The 14,342-nt window shown below is 44.7% G+C and overlaps 1 protein-coding gene across 2 annotated transcripts in view; it reads right to left on the bottom strand.

Annotated features, from left to right (window-relative positions):
* Nucleotides 1–7,508: 7,508 nt before the first annotated feature.
* Nucleotides 7,509–14,342, bottom strand: part of alms1 (ALMS1 centrosome and basal body associated protein) — a 130,344-nt gene continuing 123,510 nt past the window's right edge. For both annotated transcript variants that reach the window (XM_087992057.1, XM_087992061.1), the window contains 4 exons: nt 10,785–10,959; nt 10,287–10,347; nt 8,367–8,466; nt 7,509–7,628 (listed from right to left, as the gene is read on the bottom strand). In XM_087992057.1, coding sequence (XP_087848183.1) covers nt 7,584–7,628; nt 8,367–8,466; nt 10,287–10,347; nt 10,785–10,959 — 381 coding nt within the window. In that variant the 3' untranslated portion in view covers nt 7,509–7,583. The remainder of the gene's footprint in view (nt 7,629–8,366; nt 8,467–10,286; nt 10,348–10,784; nt 10,960–14,342) is intronic.

Genomic DNA, 14,342 nt, shown 5'->3' with positions numbered 1-14,342 from the left:
AGCCCTCAAAGCCTGAGCCAATCCAAATCTACAGTCTAAAGCTATCACCCAATTCCTAAGCATCTGTATCTCTCTGCTCCCCACCTGCTCATGCATGCGTCCAGACGCATCTTAAATGAATCTACCATGCTTGCCCCTACCACCTCTGCTGGCAACGCGTTCCAGAGGCCCACCACCCTCTGTACAGTACTTTCAGCGTGTATCCCCCTTAAACTTTTCACCTCTCACCTTGAAAGTGTGACCTCTCGCTATTGAATCCTTCACCCTGGGAAAAAGCGTGTCTCTATCCACCCTGTCTATACCCTTCATGATTTTTCAGACCTCAAACAGGTCCACCCTCAACCTATCTTCATAGCTAGCACCTTCCACACCAGGCAACATCCTCGTAAACCATCTCTGCACTCTCTCCAAAGCATCCACATCCTTTTGGTAATGTGGCGACCAGAACTGTACACAGTATTCTAAATGCGACTGAATCAATGTCTTGTACAATTTTAACGTGACCTGCCAGCTCTTACACTCAATACCCCGTCCAATGAAGGCAAGCATACTATATGCCTTCTTGACTACTCTATTCACCTGTGCAGCAACCTTCATGGTACAATGGACCTGAACTCCCAGATCTCTCTGCTCATCAACTTTTCCCAAGGCTGTTCCGTTCACTGTATAATTCGCTCTAGAATTAGACTTTCCAAAATGCGTCACATCACATTTACCTGGATTGAACTCCATCTGTCACTTCTCCACCCAACTCTCTCCAGTCTATCTATATTCTCCTGTATTCTTTGACAGTCCCCTATGTTTTCTGCTACTCCACCAATCTTCGTGTCATATGGATGCAGTACCTGAAAAGGGGGCTGCTTTGTCTTGGATGGTGTCAAGCTTTTTAAGTGTTGTTGGAACTGCAGCCATTCAGGCAAGTTGGGAGTATTCCATCACCTTCCTCACTTGTGCCTTGTAGATGGTGGATAGCCTCTGGGGTGTCAGGTGAGTTACACACTGCAGCATTCCTAGTCTCTCACCTGCTCTTATCACCATTATATTTATTTTGCAAGTGGTCCTGCTCATCAATGGTCTCATTAATGGTCCTACTGCTGGCAGAAATATGTGGGCATTCGTTTTAAGGTCTGTCACTTCCTCTATATCTTAAGAAGTCTCCACTGCACCCCTATTGACATACCTTAACATCTTGTGTAAACTCATTAGTATGCAATAGTACATAAGAGCAGGGTATTATGCTTGGTTCTATAAATCATTATTTCAGCCATTACTTGATAACTGCATTTGGTTCTGGTCACCTCATTACTGGAAGCATGAGGGTGTGCAAAGGAGATTTACAAGGGAGTTATAAGGACAAGAAGAATGCACCAGTAGCTTTGAAGTGGTAAACAGGCCCCTCACAATTTGGTTCTAGTATTGTGAGTATGAATATATAGTAGTCCTCACGTACCCAAGGGGGTTAAGATCCAAGACCTACTGCAGATAGTAGCGAGCCCAGTCATTTAAATGGGAAATTTAGCTTCCCGGCAGCCCCCAGTCCCTCATTCTGGAATGTTCCATGTAATGTGTTCGGGCCATGACAAACTGTGGATAACTGAAACCACAGAAATGGCCATCACCCTGTATATATCAAATGGTTTGGACATGTTAGGAAACTCCTCTTTGGTAAGTAAGAAATAGCTTCTGGCCCAGGGTGGGGAATGTTTCAACTGCACAACAAAGTCTTTTCTGAGAACACGTCCGTAACTCTAATAGCTTTTAAAATAGTGATGGAAAAGGATAGGTTGGATCTGGAAGTCAAATTTCTGAATTGGAGGAAGGCCAATTTTGACGGTATTAGGCAAGAAGTTTCAAAAGTTAATTGGGGGCAAATGTTCACAGGTAAAGGGGTGGTTGGAAAATTGGAAGTCTTCAAAAATGAGGTAACACGAGTGCAGAGACAGTATGCTCCTGTTAGTGTAAAGGGCAAGGCTGGTAGGTGTAGGGAATGCTGGATGACTAGAGAAATTGAGTCTCTGCTCAAGAAAAAGACATATACACAGCAAGGATCAAGTATAAAGTCAGAAGTATAATTAAGTGAAATTAGGAGATAGCTTTGGCAAATAGGGTTAAGGAGAAACTAAAGGGATGCGACAAATACGTTAAGGACAAATTAGTGACTAGGGAGAGAATAGGGCTCAATAAGGCTACCTATGTGTGGAACCATTGGAGATAGGTGCGATACTAAACAAGTATTTTGCATCAGTATTTACTGGAAGATAGAGAACTTGGGGAAATAGCAACGTCTTGAAAAATGTCCATATTGCAGAGGAGATGGTGCTGGATGTCATAAAACTCATAAAGGTGGATAATTCCCCAGGACTTGATCAGGTGTATCCTGAACTCTGTGATAAGCTAGGGAAGTGATTGCTGGCCCCTTTCTGAAATATTTGTATCGTCGATAGCCACAGGCGAGGTGCTGGAAGACTGGAGGTTGGTTAACATGTAAAGAAAGGTGATAAGGAAAAGCCAGGGAACTATAGACCAGTGAGCCTGACACCGGTGGTGGGCAAGTTGTTGGAATCCTGAGGAATAGGATTTACATGCATTTGGAAAGGTGTGATTAGGGATAGTCAACATGAATTTGTGCATGGGAAATAGTGTCTCACTAACTTGATTGATTCGTAGATGCCGGTGTTGGACTGGGGTGTACAAAGTTAAAAATCACACAACACTAGCCTTCAGAGCGACGCTCCTTCATCAGGTGGCAGTGGAGGGCTCGATCGTCACACAGAATTTATAGCAAAAATTTACAGTGTGATGTAACTGAAATTATACATTGAAAAATTAATTGTCTGTTAAGCCTTTCATCTGTTAGAATACAGTGATAGTTTCACTTTATGTGTAAATCACAAAACCTTTTTTTGAAAAGTTGCATTCTCAGGTTAGCTGTTAACAATGGTGATAGCTAGACAATATGTTGAAGGTGTTGGCACCCTGTGTTCTCTGTCTATGCCATGATATTTAGATTGATTCTAATCTAAAAAGTGAGATAATGGAGTTATACATGAATGCATGCAGTTTTTGAGCAAAGTACAATGTAACCCTGCAAGTAAATGTGAGGTGAATTTGTACTTGCAGAGTTACATTGCACTTTGCTCAAAAACTGCATGCATTCATGTAGAACTCTGAGCTCAAAAACTGCATGAATTTATGTAAAACTCTGTTATCTCACTTTTTAGATTAGAATCGATCTAAACATCAGGTCATAGGCAGAGAACACAGGGGGCCAACACCTTCAACATATTGTCTAGCTATCACCATTGTATCATCAATTTTTCAATGTATAATTTCAGTTACATCACACTGTAAATTTTTGCTATAAATTCTGTGTTAGGATTGAGCCCTCCACTACCACTTGCTTTTGGAGCGACGCTCCTTCATCTAGTGTGCTTCCAATTAAACCTGTTAGACTATAACCTGGTGTTGTGTGATTTTTAACTTGATTGAGTTTTTTTTTGAAGAAGTAACAAAGAAGATTAATGAAGAGAAGTGGACATGATCTATATCAATTTCAGTAAGGCATTCAACAAGATTCCATCTGAATCCACGTATCGCCTTCCCAGCTACCTTTGTCCAGCCCTACCCACCCTTCTATTTATCTCTCAGACCCCTTCCCCTTCTTTCCATCACCTCCCCATTCCTAATGAAGGGCTTCTGCCAGAAACGTTGATTCTCCTGCTCGATTCTGCCTGACCTGTGCTTTTCCAGCACATTTTTCGACACTCTTCCTCGTGGTAGACTGGTTAGCAAGATTAGATGACATGGAACACTGAGAACTAGCCATTTGGATACAGAACTGGCTTGATGTTAGAGACAGAGGGTGGTGGTGGAGGGTTACTTTTCAGACTGGAGGCCTGTGACAAGCAGTGTGCCACAAGGATCAGTGCTGGGTCCACTACTTTTCGTCATATAAATGATTTGAATGTGAACATAGGAGCTATGGTTAGCAAGTTTGCAGATGATACAAAAATTGGAGGTGTAGTGGACAGCAAAGAAGGTTACCTCGGATTACAAAGGGATCTTGACCAGATGGGCCAATGGGCTGAGGAGTGGCAGATGGAGTTTAATTTGGATAAATGTGAGGTGCTGCATTTTGGAAAGGAAAACAAGGCAGGATTTATACACTTAATAAGGTCCTGGTGAGTGTACCAATGTTGGGTAAGGGTGAACAAAGTAAAAAAAAAAAATCACACAACACCAGGTTACAGTCCAATAGGTTTATTTAGAAGTACTACCTTTCAGAGCACTGCTCCTTCATTGGGTAACTGTTCTAGGTAATCTAGCAGTTGCATGACTTGTGATCTTTTGCTATAAATTCTGTCTTATGACTTTGCCCCACCAGTTACCTGATGAAGAAGCAGTACTCTGAAAGCTAGTACTTCCAAATAAACCTGATGTTGTGATTTTTAATCTGAAGAAGAGACCTTGGAGTGCAGGTTCATAGTTCCTTGAAAGTGGAGTAACAGGTTGATAGGATAGTGAAGGTGGCGTTTGGAACGCTTGTCTTTATTGGTCAGTTCATTGATTATAGGAATTGGAAGGTCATGTTGTAGCTGTACAGGACATTGGTTAGGCCACACTTGGAACACTGCATTCAATTCTGGTCTCCCTGCTATAAGAAGGATGTTGTGAAGCTTCAAAGGGTTTAGAAAAGATTTGCAATAATGTTGCCAGGGTTGGAGGTATAGGGAGAGGCTGGATAGACTGAATATTTTCCTTGGAGTGTCATAGGCTGAGGAGTGCCCTTTATAGAGGTATGTAAAACCAGGAGGGGTATGGATGTCCTTTCCCCACAGTGAAGGAGTCCAAAACTAAAGGGCATATGCTTAAGGTGACGGGGAAAGATTTGAAAGGGACCTAAGGGGAAACTTTCACACACAGGGTGGCATGTGTGTTGAACAAAGACAGGTAGTGGGACCGGTAAACTGAGGCAGGGAGGCTGCAGAGGGATTTGGATAGATCAGGAGAATGAGCAAAGAATTGGCAGATGGAATACAACATGGGCAAGTGTGAGGACCATGCACTTTGGACGAACACAAGCATGACTATTTTCTACATGGGGAGAAAATTCAAAAGTCTGAAGTGCAAAGAGACTTTGGAGTTCTCGTCCAGGATTCTCTCAAGGTTAACTTGCAGGTTGACTTGGTATTTGCGCTCCTAAAGTTTGGGCTATGCCTCATGAGGGAAGTACTGGCCCTGGAGAAGGTTCATGAGACTGATCCTAGGAATGAAAGGCTTAATGGATGAGGAATGTCTGAGGGCTCTCGGTCTGAACAGAGTGGACTTTAGGAGGATGTTTCTATTGGTAGATGAGGTCCTGAGGGCACAGCCATGGAGTAAAGGGAAGACCTTTTAAAATGGAGATAAGGAGAAACTCCTTCAGCCGGAGAGTGGTGAATCTATGGAATTCACTGCCACAGAAGGCTGTGGAGGCCAGGTCATTGAGTATATTTAAGACTGAGATTGATCCCATTGACAATCAGGAACTATCTAAGGTAATGGGGGAAAAGCAGGGTTGAGAAACTGAGTACCATGATTGAATGGAGGAGCAATTTAAATTACATTTAAAAGGTATGTAGATGTGTATATGAAAAGGAAGGATTGAAGGGGATATGGGCCAAATGCTGGCAGATGGGACTAGATTTATTTAGAATATCTGGTCAGTAGAGATGAATTGGACCAAAGGATCTATTTCCATGCTGTTCAGCTCTATGACTATGTGTACAGATTTTGTGATCTCCTGCCTCATCAGACATCTGGGTCCTTCCATCTGCTCACACTATCACCTTGAGGTTCTGAGAGTGAACTCCTCACCCTGCAAGGTATACATTGAGCTACCTTCTGGACTTCGTGTGCTGTTGGGAAGAAAGAGAGCTCGAAGAGTTTGACCCAGTGACAGAGGGGGAAAAAGTTACCGCTGTGCATTCGAGATCCAACAACATAGGTAGAACAACCAACAAGGATTTGTGGAGTGATTCAAAGGAACTTAATTAAAATGTATTCCTTCATGGGATGTGGGTGTTGCTAGCTCAGTAAGCATTTATTGCCTGTTCCTGCATAAATTGTAAAGGAAGAGAGTGGGTAAAGTAAACATTGGTCCGTTAGAAGGAGAGACAGGTAATGGAGAAAAAAGGAAATAGCAGAAACAATGAAATATTCTTTCTGACGTTGTTGGGAAAACACTGGAAATTATTAGTCTTAGTGATAGTTAGAAAATTGTAGTGTGATCAGACAAAGTCAACACAATATTGTGAGATTAGTTTTTAATAAGCTTAAGAGTCAGAGTTGCTGGGACAGTTGAGGAAGCCAGTAGAAAATATGCTGGGACTTTTCTTACTGGAGTGCAGGAGGTTGAGGGGGTGACTTTAGAGGTTTATAAAATCATGAGGGGCATAGATAAAGTGAATAGCAAGGGATTTTTTCCCCTAGGGTTGGGGAGTTCTGAATTAGGAGTCTTAATTTTAAGGTGAGAGGAGAAAGTTCTAAAATAGACATGAGGGGCAACTTTTTAAATAGTGGCTCATATGTGGAATGAACTGCCAGAGGAAGTGGTATTCATGTCTTTTATAGTTACAACATTTAAAAGACATGAATAGGAAAGGTTTGGAGGGAATGTGGGACTTAGTTTAGGAACATGGTTGGCCTGGATTAGTGGACCGAAGGATCTGTTTCTATGACCTTCACAAAGTATTGTGTTAGACCTGTTAGCAAGGTTAGAGCTCATCAAATTATGGGGAGATTAGGTGAGGGATAGTGGTGTGCTGGTAAAGAGCTGGTTTTCTGACTGGAGGGAGGTGTGGTAACTGTCAGGTTAAGTCATTAGGACAAAGGCAGCATACTGACAGACTCTGGCAATCTGTAATTAAAATGCTCAACACTCAGCAGGTCTCTGCTGAGGATGTGCCTTTGGGCAGCTTGCCACTAATGTTTCCAAGTGAAACTTCATTGTGTCCCATATTAATTGCTATAAGTTTCTCCAGGAAGGTATGAGGCTGAGTGCTCTGCAGATGGTGGGTTACTCTCTTGGCTGTTAGAAACAGGAATATTCTCCAGTCCTGTCATGAGTCACACACAAGGATCAGAACACTGTTTGGAAGGCTTTGTAATTCCCAACCTCCCCTTACAATGGACTTAAACAGACAGTGACATTCCTAGGAAATGCTGCTAATCCTCTGAAGAACATCCAATTATTTCCCTACTGAAATCCCTGGTTTAAGCATCAACTTTGGAGCTGAATTGATTATCAAAGTCTGAGATTTCTCCATTACTATTTTTAAAAGCACTAAACCTCATCCTCGACAGTAACTAACAGCCAGCCTGCTCCAAAAACTCGCCCCATTCAGACTCTCACCACTATCAATGAATTAATATCCTCTTTCTCTAAAGATCTCAGTGAAAGGAAAAGCTTACAAGTTGTCATCGATTTTTACCAGACTGCCCCAAAGTGGCTGCAAGTGATGAGACCATTTTAATTTAAATATCTTTATTTACATTTGAGTAGTTTTCACAGTAAGGATGAAATCTCTAGAACCAGGCTCTGCTCACTGCCAGGATACCTTCCTTCCCAACACATGGTTTGTGATCTTCTGCACAGAAAATGAAGGTAGGAGAAGAATGTTAGACAACATACAAACCTTTCCTAAGACTCAGCTTTCAACACACATCAGTGTTTCCCAACTTTAACATCAGATTGAGCGATAGTACAGCTAGGGCAGGTCCCCCAGGGCACTGATGCCAGGGGACAGGTCTCTCACTCTCCCCCCATTTTAGGGCCAGACAGGCTCTTCAGTATTGAATTCTTAGCTGTGTATTCCAGTTCCCCACCCAGAGTACACTGTATGCCCTTAACACACATGGTGTTGAACAGAGGAGTACTGATTCATCAGCCGAGAGAGGATGGTACAGAGTAATTGGCAGGAGGTTTCCTCACCCATCTGCCATCCTTCACTTGGTCACCCTTGTGTAGGCCTGACCAAGTGAAGGATGGCAGATTCCCTTCCCTTAGGGCCATCAGTGAAGCTGACGGCGGTTTTCCAACAGTTGGGGATGGTTTAGTGGTCATCATCAGAGTTTTAATACCAGCCCCTTTCCCACTGCAGCCCCCTGCTGTGGTGGGTTGCAGATCTGGTTCTCTGGATTACTACTCCAGCAGCAATGTTTATGTACATACACACACACACACACACCCTCCCCTCAGTCAGTGCAGGGCTCAGCACTGACCCTGGGTAGAATTCTTGCCCAGCTCCTAAGTATGGTGTGAAATAGCTGTGCATCTAAGGTAGCACAGTGCTGTGCCTGCCGAGTTGTTACTGGGAAGAGATTACCTGCTTGTACAGCTGAGCCTTTAGTCTGTTGGTCTGATATTCCCTTTTGCGTTTTTCCTCTTCCTTTCTCCTGGTGACCTCAGGAAGCTGCTCGTACAGACTGTAACGAGTGGAGGGAAAGACATGGGTAAAATCGGACCATTTCACCTCCTGTGGAGAGGCTCTGAGCTGGGAGCTGGAGCAATAGAGTGAGGTGGAAGATTGCAGCTGAGGGAAGGGTCAGGATGAGATAAGAGAGGCAGGAGGAGAGTGAAGGATCAGCTCACATGCTCAGCAGCAGTGGGGACACGGAATTACTGGAGAGCTTGCCTAAAGCAGCTGACACAATGTGAAGAAAATAGAGCTTCCCTGGAAGATCCTGATATTAATCCCGTTGCAGTGCAAGGACACAGCCACGTCAAGCCAATGCTTCAAGTTCCCTCTCTGTTCTCTGTTGAATGAACTTCAGATTTCCCAATTAGTGTAGACATGGTCAGGTTTATACCCGTCGGTCCCCAAAGGTCAACACTGAGTCCTGGGCTATAGTCATGGTCACAGGGTCAAGGGTCAAATCTGGAAAAAGGTTTGGAAGAGCTGATTGAGTCTGCATCGGTCAGTGCTGCAGCTCTCTTGGACTCTGACGGAGACTTCTCTCAATGGGAACGGTCATTCTCTCACAGAGGTTTGCAATGAGAGTCGACCATCGTGTGGGTCAGCGGCTCAGAGTGGCTGAGGGTAGCAGACTCCCATCCCTGAAGGACAGTCATTACTGTAGCTGGGGTTTTAACGATGATCTGGCAATGTTAAATGGCTTTGGTTGGTGTCAGCTGGAGACAAGGAACCAGACTTATTGAACTGAATCTGTCTCAGTCTGCCGTGGTGGGATTTGAACAGACAATCAGAGAGTCAGAGATATATAGCATGGAAACAAACCCTTCGGTCCAACTCGTCCATGCCAACCAGATATCCCAACCTAATCTAGTCCCATTTGCCAGCACCTGGCCCATATCCCTCCAAACCCTTCCCATTCATATACCCATCCAGATGCCTTTTAAATGTTGCAATTGTACCAGCCTCCACTACATCCTCTGGCAGCTCATTCTAGACACGTACCACCCTCTGTGTGAAAAAGTTGTCCCTTGAGTCCCTTTTAAATCTTTCCCCTCTCACCCTAAACTTATGCCCTCTAGTTCAGGGCTCACCCACACCAGGGAAAAGACCTTGTCTATTTACCCTATCCATGCCCCTCATGATTTTATAAGGTCACCCCTCAGCCTCCGCGCTCCAGGGAAAACAGCCCCAGCCTGTTCAGCCTCTCCCTATAGGTCAAATCCTCCAACCCTGGCAACATCCTTGTAAATCTTTTCTGAACCCTTTCAGGTTTCACAACATCTTTCCGATAGGAAGGAGACCAGAACTGCACGCAATATTCCAACAGTGGCCTAACCAATGTCCTGTACAGCCACAACATGACCTCACAACTCCTGTACTCAATACTCTGACCAATAAAGGAAAGCATACCAAACGCCTTCTTCACTATCCTATCTACCTGCGACTCCACTTTCAAGAAGCTATGAACCTGCACTCCAAGGTCTCTCTGTTCAGCAACATTCCCTAGGACCTTACCATTAAGTGTATAAGTCCTGCTAAGATTTGCTTTCCCAAAATGCAGCACCTCGCATTTATCTGAATTAAACTCCATCTGCCACTTCTCAGCCCATTGGCCCATCTGGTCCAGATCCTATTGTAATCTGAGGTAACCCTCTTCGCTGTCCACTACAACTCCAATTTTGGTGTCATCTGTAAACTTAATCTCCGGGTTACAGGACACCCCTGAGAATAGGGGCTTGAGGGATGGAAGGGAGAATATCGGGCGTGTGGTCTGTCAGGGGGTACGACACAAACAGAACTAACAGCACCATCAGCTAAAGACACACTCACCGCTTGGACCGATCGAACATCTCCCTCTTTGGGATTTTCTTCTTCAGTAGAATGGCATCAGCTGAAAAACACAAAACAGAGGGAAAGTGACACTGGGTGAACAGCTCAACGTGCTGAGCACAGGCAATAGAAACACAAGACCAAAGTATTGCTGATCAGGATATCAGGGGCCCTTTGCCATTCGTGACAGCTCAGTGGCTTCATTGACCACTCCAGAGGCTTCTATGGGATCGGAGTCACATCTCAATCAGACAAACTATGGTTTCATTAACGAATCAGACAGTCAATGACCACAAACCCATGGTCACTTCAACTGATCCCAGCTCCTTTCTGATGTCAAACTGTGATGAGAGTCCTCAGGTTACTGCTCCACACAGTGCCGGGTCAGGCGAGATACTGATTAGATTTGTTAGGATGGAGTGTGGGGAGACGCAGAGTGTGTATGTGGAGCTGCTGACCTGTTCCGCTGTTGTATATTGGGTGTACGGTCACACTCACCCAGTGCACAGCCCTTCCTGCTCCTGCGGCCTCTCTCTTGGGGCTGGTTAAAAAGTCTCTCTCGCTCACTCTGCAGGATGCTCTGTATCTTCCTCTCTTCCGTCAACAACTCCAGACGCCTCACCCGTTGCCGAGAATGGGAGATAAAATCTGGTCTGTTCATGTGTAAGGCCTCCTGGCAACAAAATAAACCAAACAAGAAACAGTGTGAGAAAAACAGAGGGCTGGGTGTGGGAAGAGATGGACAGAGATAGAGAGTGAGCGAGCAACACCTGGGCATTCCTGCTCCCGAACCTGATTAGAGCAAGGACTAAGCCAGCTCCCGGGATACCGAGTCTCAGCTAAGTCAGCTCCTTGTGGACTCACTCATCATTCCAGCTCATGCTCCCTCAGACTCTCTGAACAAGTCTCTGGCCTGTGTGAAGATCCCCCACCAACACCACCTCCCAAACAATTAAGCTCAACCCTCTCCACCAACCTCTGAAATAACCTCATCCCCACCTTCAAACTACTAAACTGAACCCTTCCACGTTAATAACGTGCTCTCATTAACTGGAGAATGGGGCACCTTCTGTCAGAAAACAGATTTGAGGAGAAACAATTTCTCCCAGAGGGTTGTGAATCTGTGGAATTCACTCTCCCCAAAGTGCGGTGGATGCTGGGACAGTGAGTAAATTTGAGAAGGAGTTAGACAGATTTTTAATTGGTGATGGGTTGAAGGGATATGGAGAGAAGGCTGGAGAATGGGGGTGAGGAGCATCGCAGTCATGACCGATGGCGGAATGGCCTAATTCTGATCCTATATCTTATGAACTTTTGAAGATCTCTCGTGTTCACGAGCATGGAAGGTGATGTCATCGAAATCTGAACATCTACGTGACGGTGGTCAGAGTAGACACTGGGAAGCTCAGGGAGTGAAGTTATTGAGTTATTGAGGATAGTCAGGGCATGGGACTGACAGACGTTTGGAAATAAAGTAAATGGAGTGAGACTTCAGAGCCAGGCTTCAAGTCCTCTCCTGCTCCTAATCCTGAGGTAACAACATTGGAAACATTAACCCATAGAAGTTGCAGTAGACAATTTGGCCCACTCCTGCCCCATCACTCCATAAAACCCTCTGGCTCTTCATCCTTTTGGGAAACAGACTCACCTGATCTTGTCAGACAGCATCTGTGGAGATGGCAACTGTGTTAACATTGTGTTTGGGATTAAGTCTACTCTCTCCGTGTCTCTCAGAAGTGGGAGGTCAGCGACTCACAAAAGGAGTGCAAATGAAGTCAAAAAGGGTTTTATCAAATGTTTGTCTTCTGGAGCAATACAAAATTGTTTTGCTCCATAAACCATTCCAGAAGCTGGTTTTAAAATGTGCAAGGTTTAATTTTCCTACTTGTTTTGGGGTGCAGATTTGGAAAGACAGTGAGAAATTGAAAGATCACACTGAAGATTCCCAGCGGTGTAACTTTGCAGCGCTGTTTCCCAACTACAGCCACTCAGTCAGCTTTCCTCGATTTGTACATGGATTCTGGAGCAGCTTGTATCATGTTTATTCTTTCAGGGGATGTGGGTGTCACTCGCAAAGCCAGTATTTATTACCCATCCCTACCGGCTCCTGGAGTGAGTGGCTGGGACATTTCAGAGGGCAACTGAGAGTCACCTACATTGCTGTGAGTCTGGAGTCACATGTAGGTCAGACCAGGTCAGACATTAGTGAATCAGATGAGTTTTTATATACGCACAGGAAACAGAAGTAGGCCACTCGGCCCTTCAAGTCTGCTCTCCCATTCAGTAAGATCATAGAGGATCTGATTTTAACCTCAACTCCACACTGAGAATCCATCAATCTCTGCCTTCAAGATATTTAAAGATTCTGTATCTACCGCCTTTTGAGAAAGGGAATTCCAAAGTCTCTTGATCTTCTGAGAGCAAAATGCTTTCTCATTTCCGTGTTATTTGGATACACCTTTATTTTTATACTATGACCCCTAGTTTTCTCACGAGAAAACACTCCACACATTTCAGGACCATCCATGTTAGTTTCAGGGTCACTATCATCAAGAATGGCTTTTAGTTCCATATTTAGTCAGTGAATCAAAATGCCACCAGCTGCTCCCATGGAGGGAACTGAGCCAGTGTTCCCACAGCCTAAGTCTGGCCCTCTGGAATACTGGCCCAGTCACGTGATCGCTACAACACACCCCTCCCAATCTGCCTCAGCCACATGGACAGCTTTCTCCAATCACGAACACTCTCCTCTGACACCATGAACTGTCAACCTTGAACTGTGACCTGTCTGCCCAGTCCGTCACCATCCCCCCAACCCCACCCCTTCTCAGACGGTCACATTGGAGGGGAATTTGAGGGAACACAGTGCTCATCCAGGAGATAGGAATCTTGATGTGCCGTGTTGCTGTGCACAGACACTAGGAGCTGAACCAGCTGCTCCTCTATAGTTCTAATAACCAGTGGGTATGTACCAGGGTGAGTAGTGACTGGGTGACTGTGAAATACTTGGCTGTTAAGTGTGGGCTTGGCCATCGTGTGAGTATCACACATCCTCACTGGGCTATACATGAGCTTCAGAACATGCTGCTGAAATATCCTCTAACCCGAAAACATTAACTCCCTGCCTTCCTTCCTTTCACATTGCAAGATTAAAAGCAAAGCATCTACTTTCTCATGTTGTCCAGCCCGCTCCATTTACCCTCCTTTAGATCGGAAAGTAGGCCCATGTACGGATACTACAGAGACAGCAATAAATCCAAACCCATGAAAGACCTTTCAGACATATGAACATACAAAGTAGGAGCAGTAGCATACATGCTGCGGAACTCGAAGTCAAACCAGTCCGCCCCTCAAGCCTGCTCCACCATTCAAGAAGATGCATGTAGATGGTTTGAATTCCACGCTCCCATCAAACTCAGTGTCTAACAAGAATCCATCATCTCCTTGAAGCAACAACCAGAAATCAAAGTGAAGTCCAGAAGCAGACAATGATACATAAACCCCCACACACCTCTACACCATGTAGTCCAGGAGAGAACTGATCTTTCCTACTGCTGAGATGGACTTCCAGGTAATGGCAGATGGGAAATGTCAAAGACTCAGAGATGTACAGCACAGAAACAGACCCTTCGGTCCAACTCATCCATGCTGCCCAGATATCCTAAATTAATCTAGTTCCATTTGCCAGCACTTGGCCCATATCCCTCCAACCCTTCCTATTCATATACCCATCCAGATGCCTTTTAAATGTTGCAATTGTACCAGCCTCCACCACATCCTCTGGCAGCTCATTCCATACACGTACCACCCACTGCATGAAAAAGTTGTCCCTTAGGTCCCTTTTATGTCCGAAACATTGATTCTCCTGCTCCTCGGATGCTGCCTGACCTGCTGTGCTTTCCAACACCCCACTCTCGACTCTGATCTCCAGCATCTGCAGTCCTCACTTTCCCTTTTAAAGATTTCCCACCCCCCCCTCACTCAGTCTAAAACGATTGCATATTAATATGCGGAGTGCAACAAGATCAGTCACTATCACTCTGAACAGTAAAGCAG

The sequence above is a fragment of the Chiloscyllium plagiosum genome, unplaced genomic scaffold, assembly GCF_037043375.1.
Source record: "Chiloscyllium plagiosum isolate Xiang-an unplaced genomic scaffold, Cpla_swu_hap1 HiC_scaffold_1, whole genome shotgun sequence".
Lineage (NCBI taxonomy): Eukaryota > Metazoa > Chordata > Chondrichthyes > Orectolobiformes > Hemiscylliidae > Chiloscyllium > Chiloscyllium plagiosum.
The sequence above is the reverse complement of the archived record's forward strand: the minus strand, read 5'-3'. Positions and strand labels throughout refer to the sequence as shown.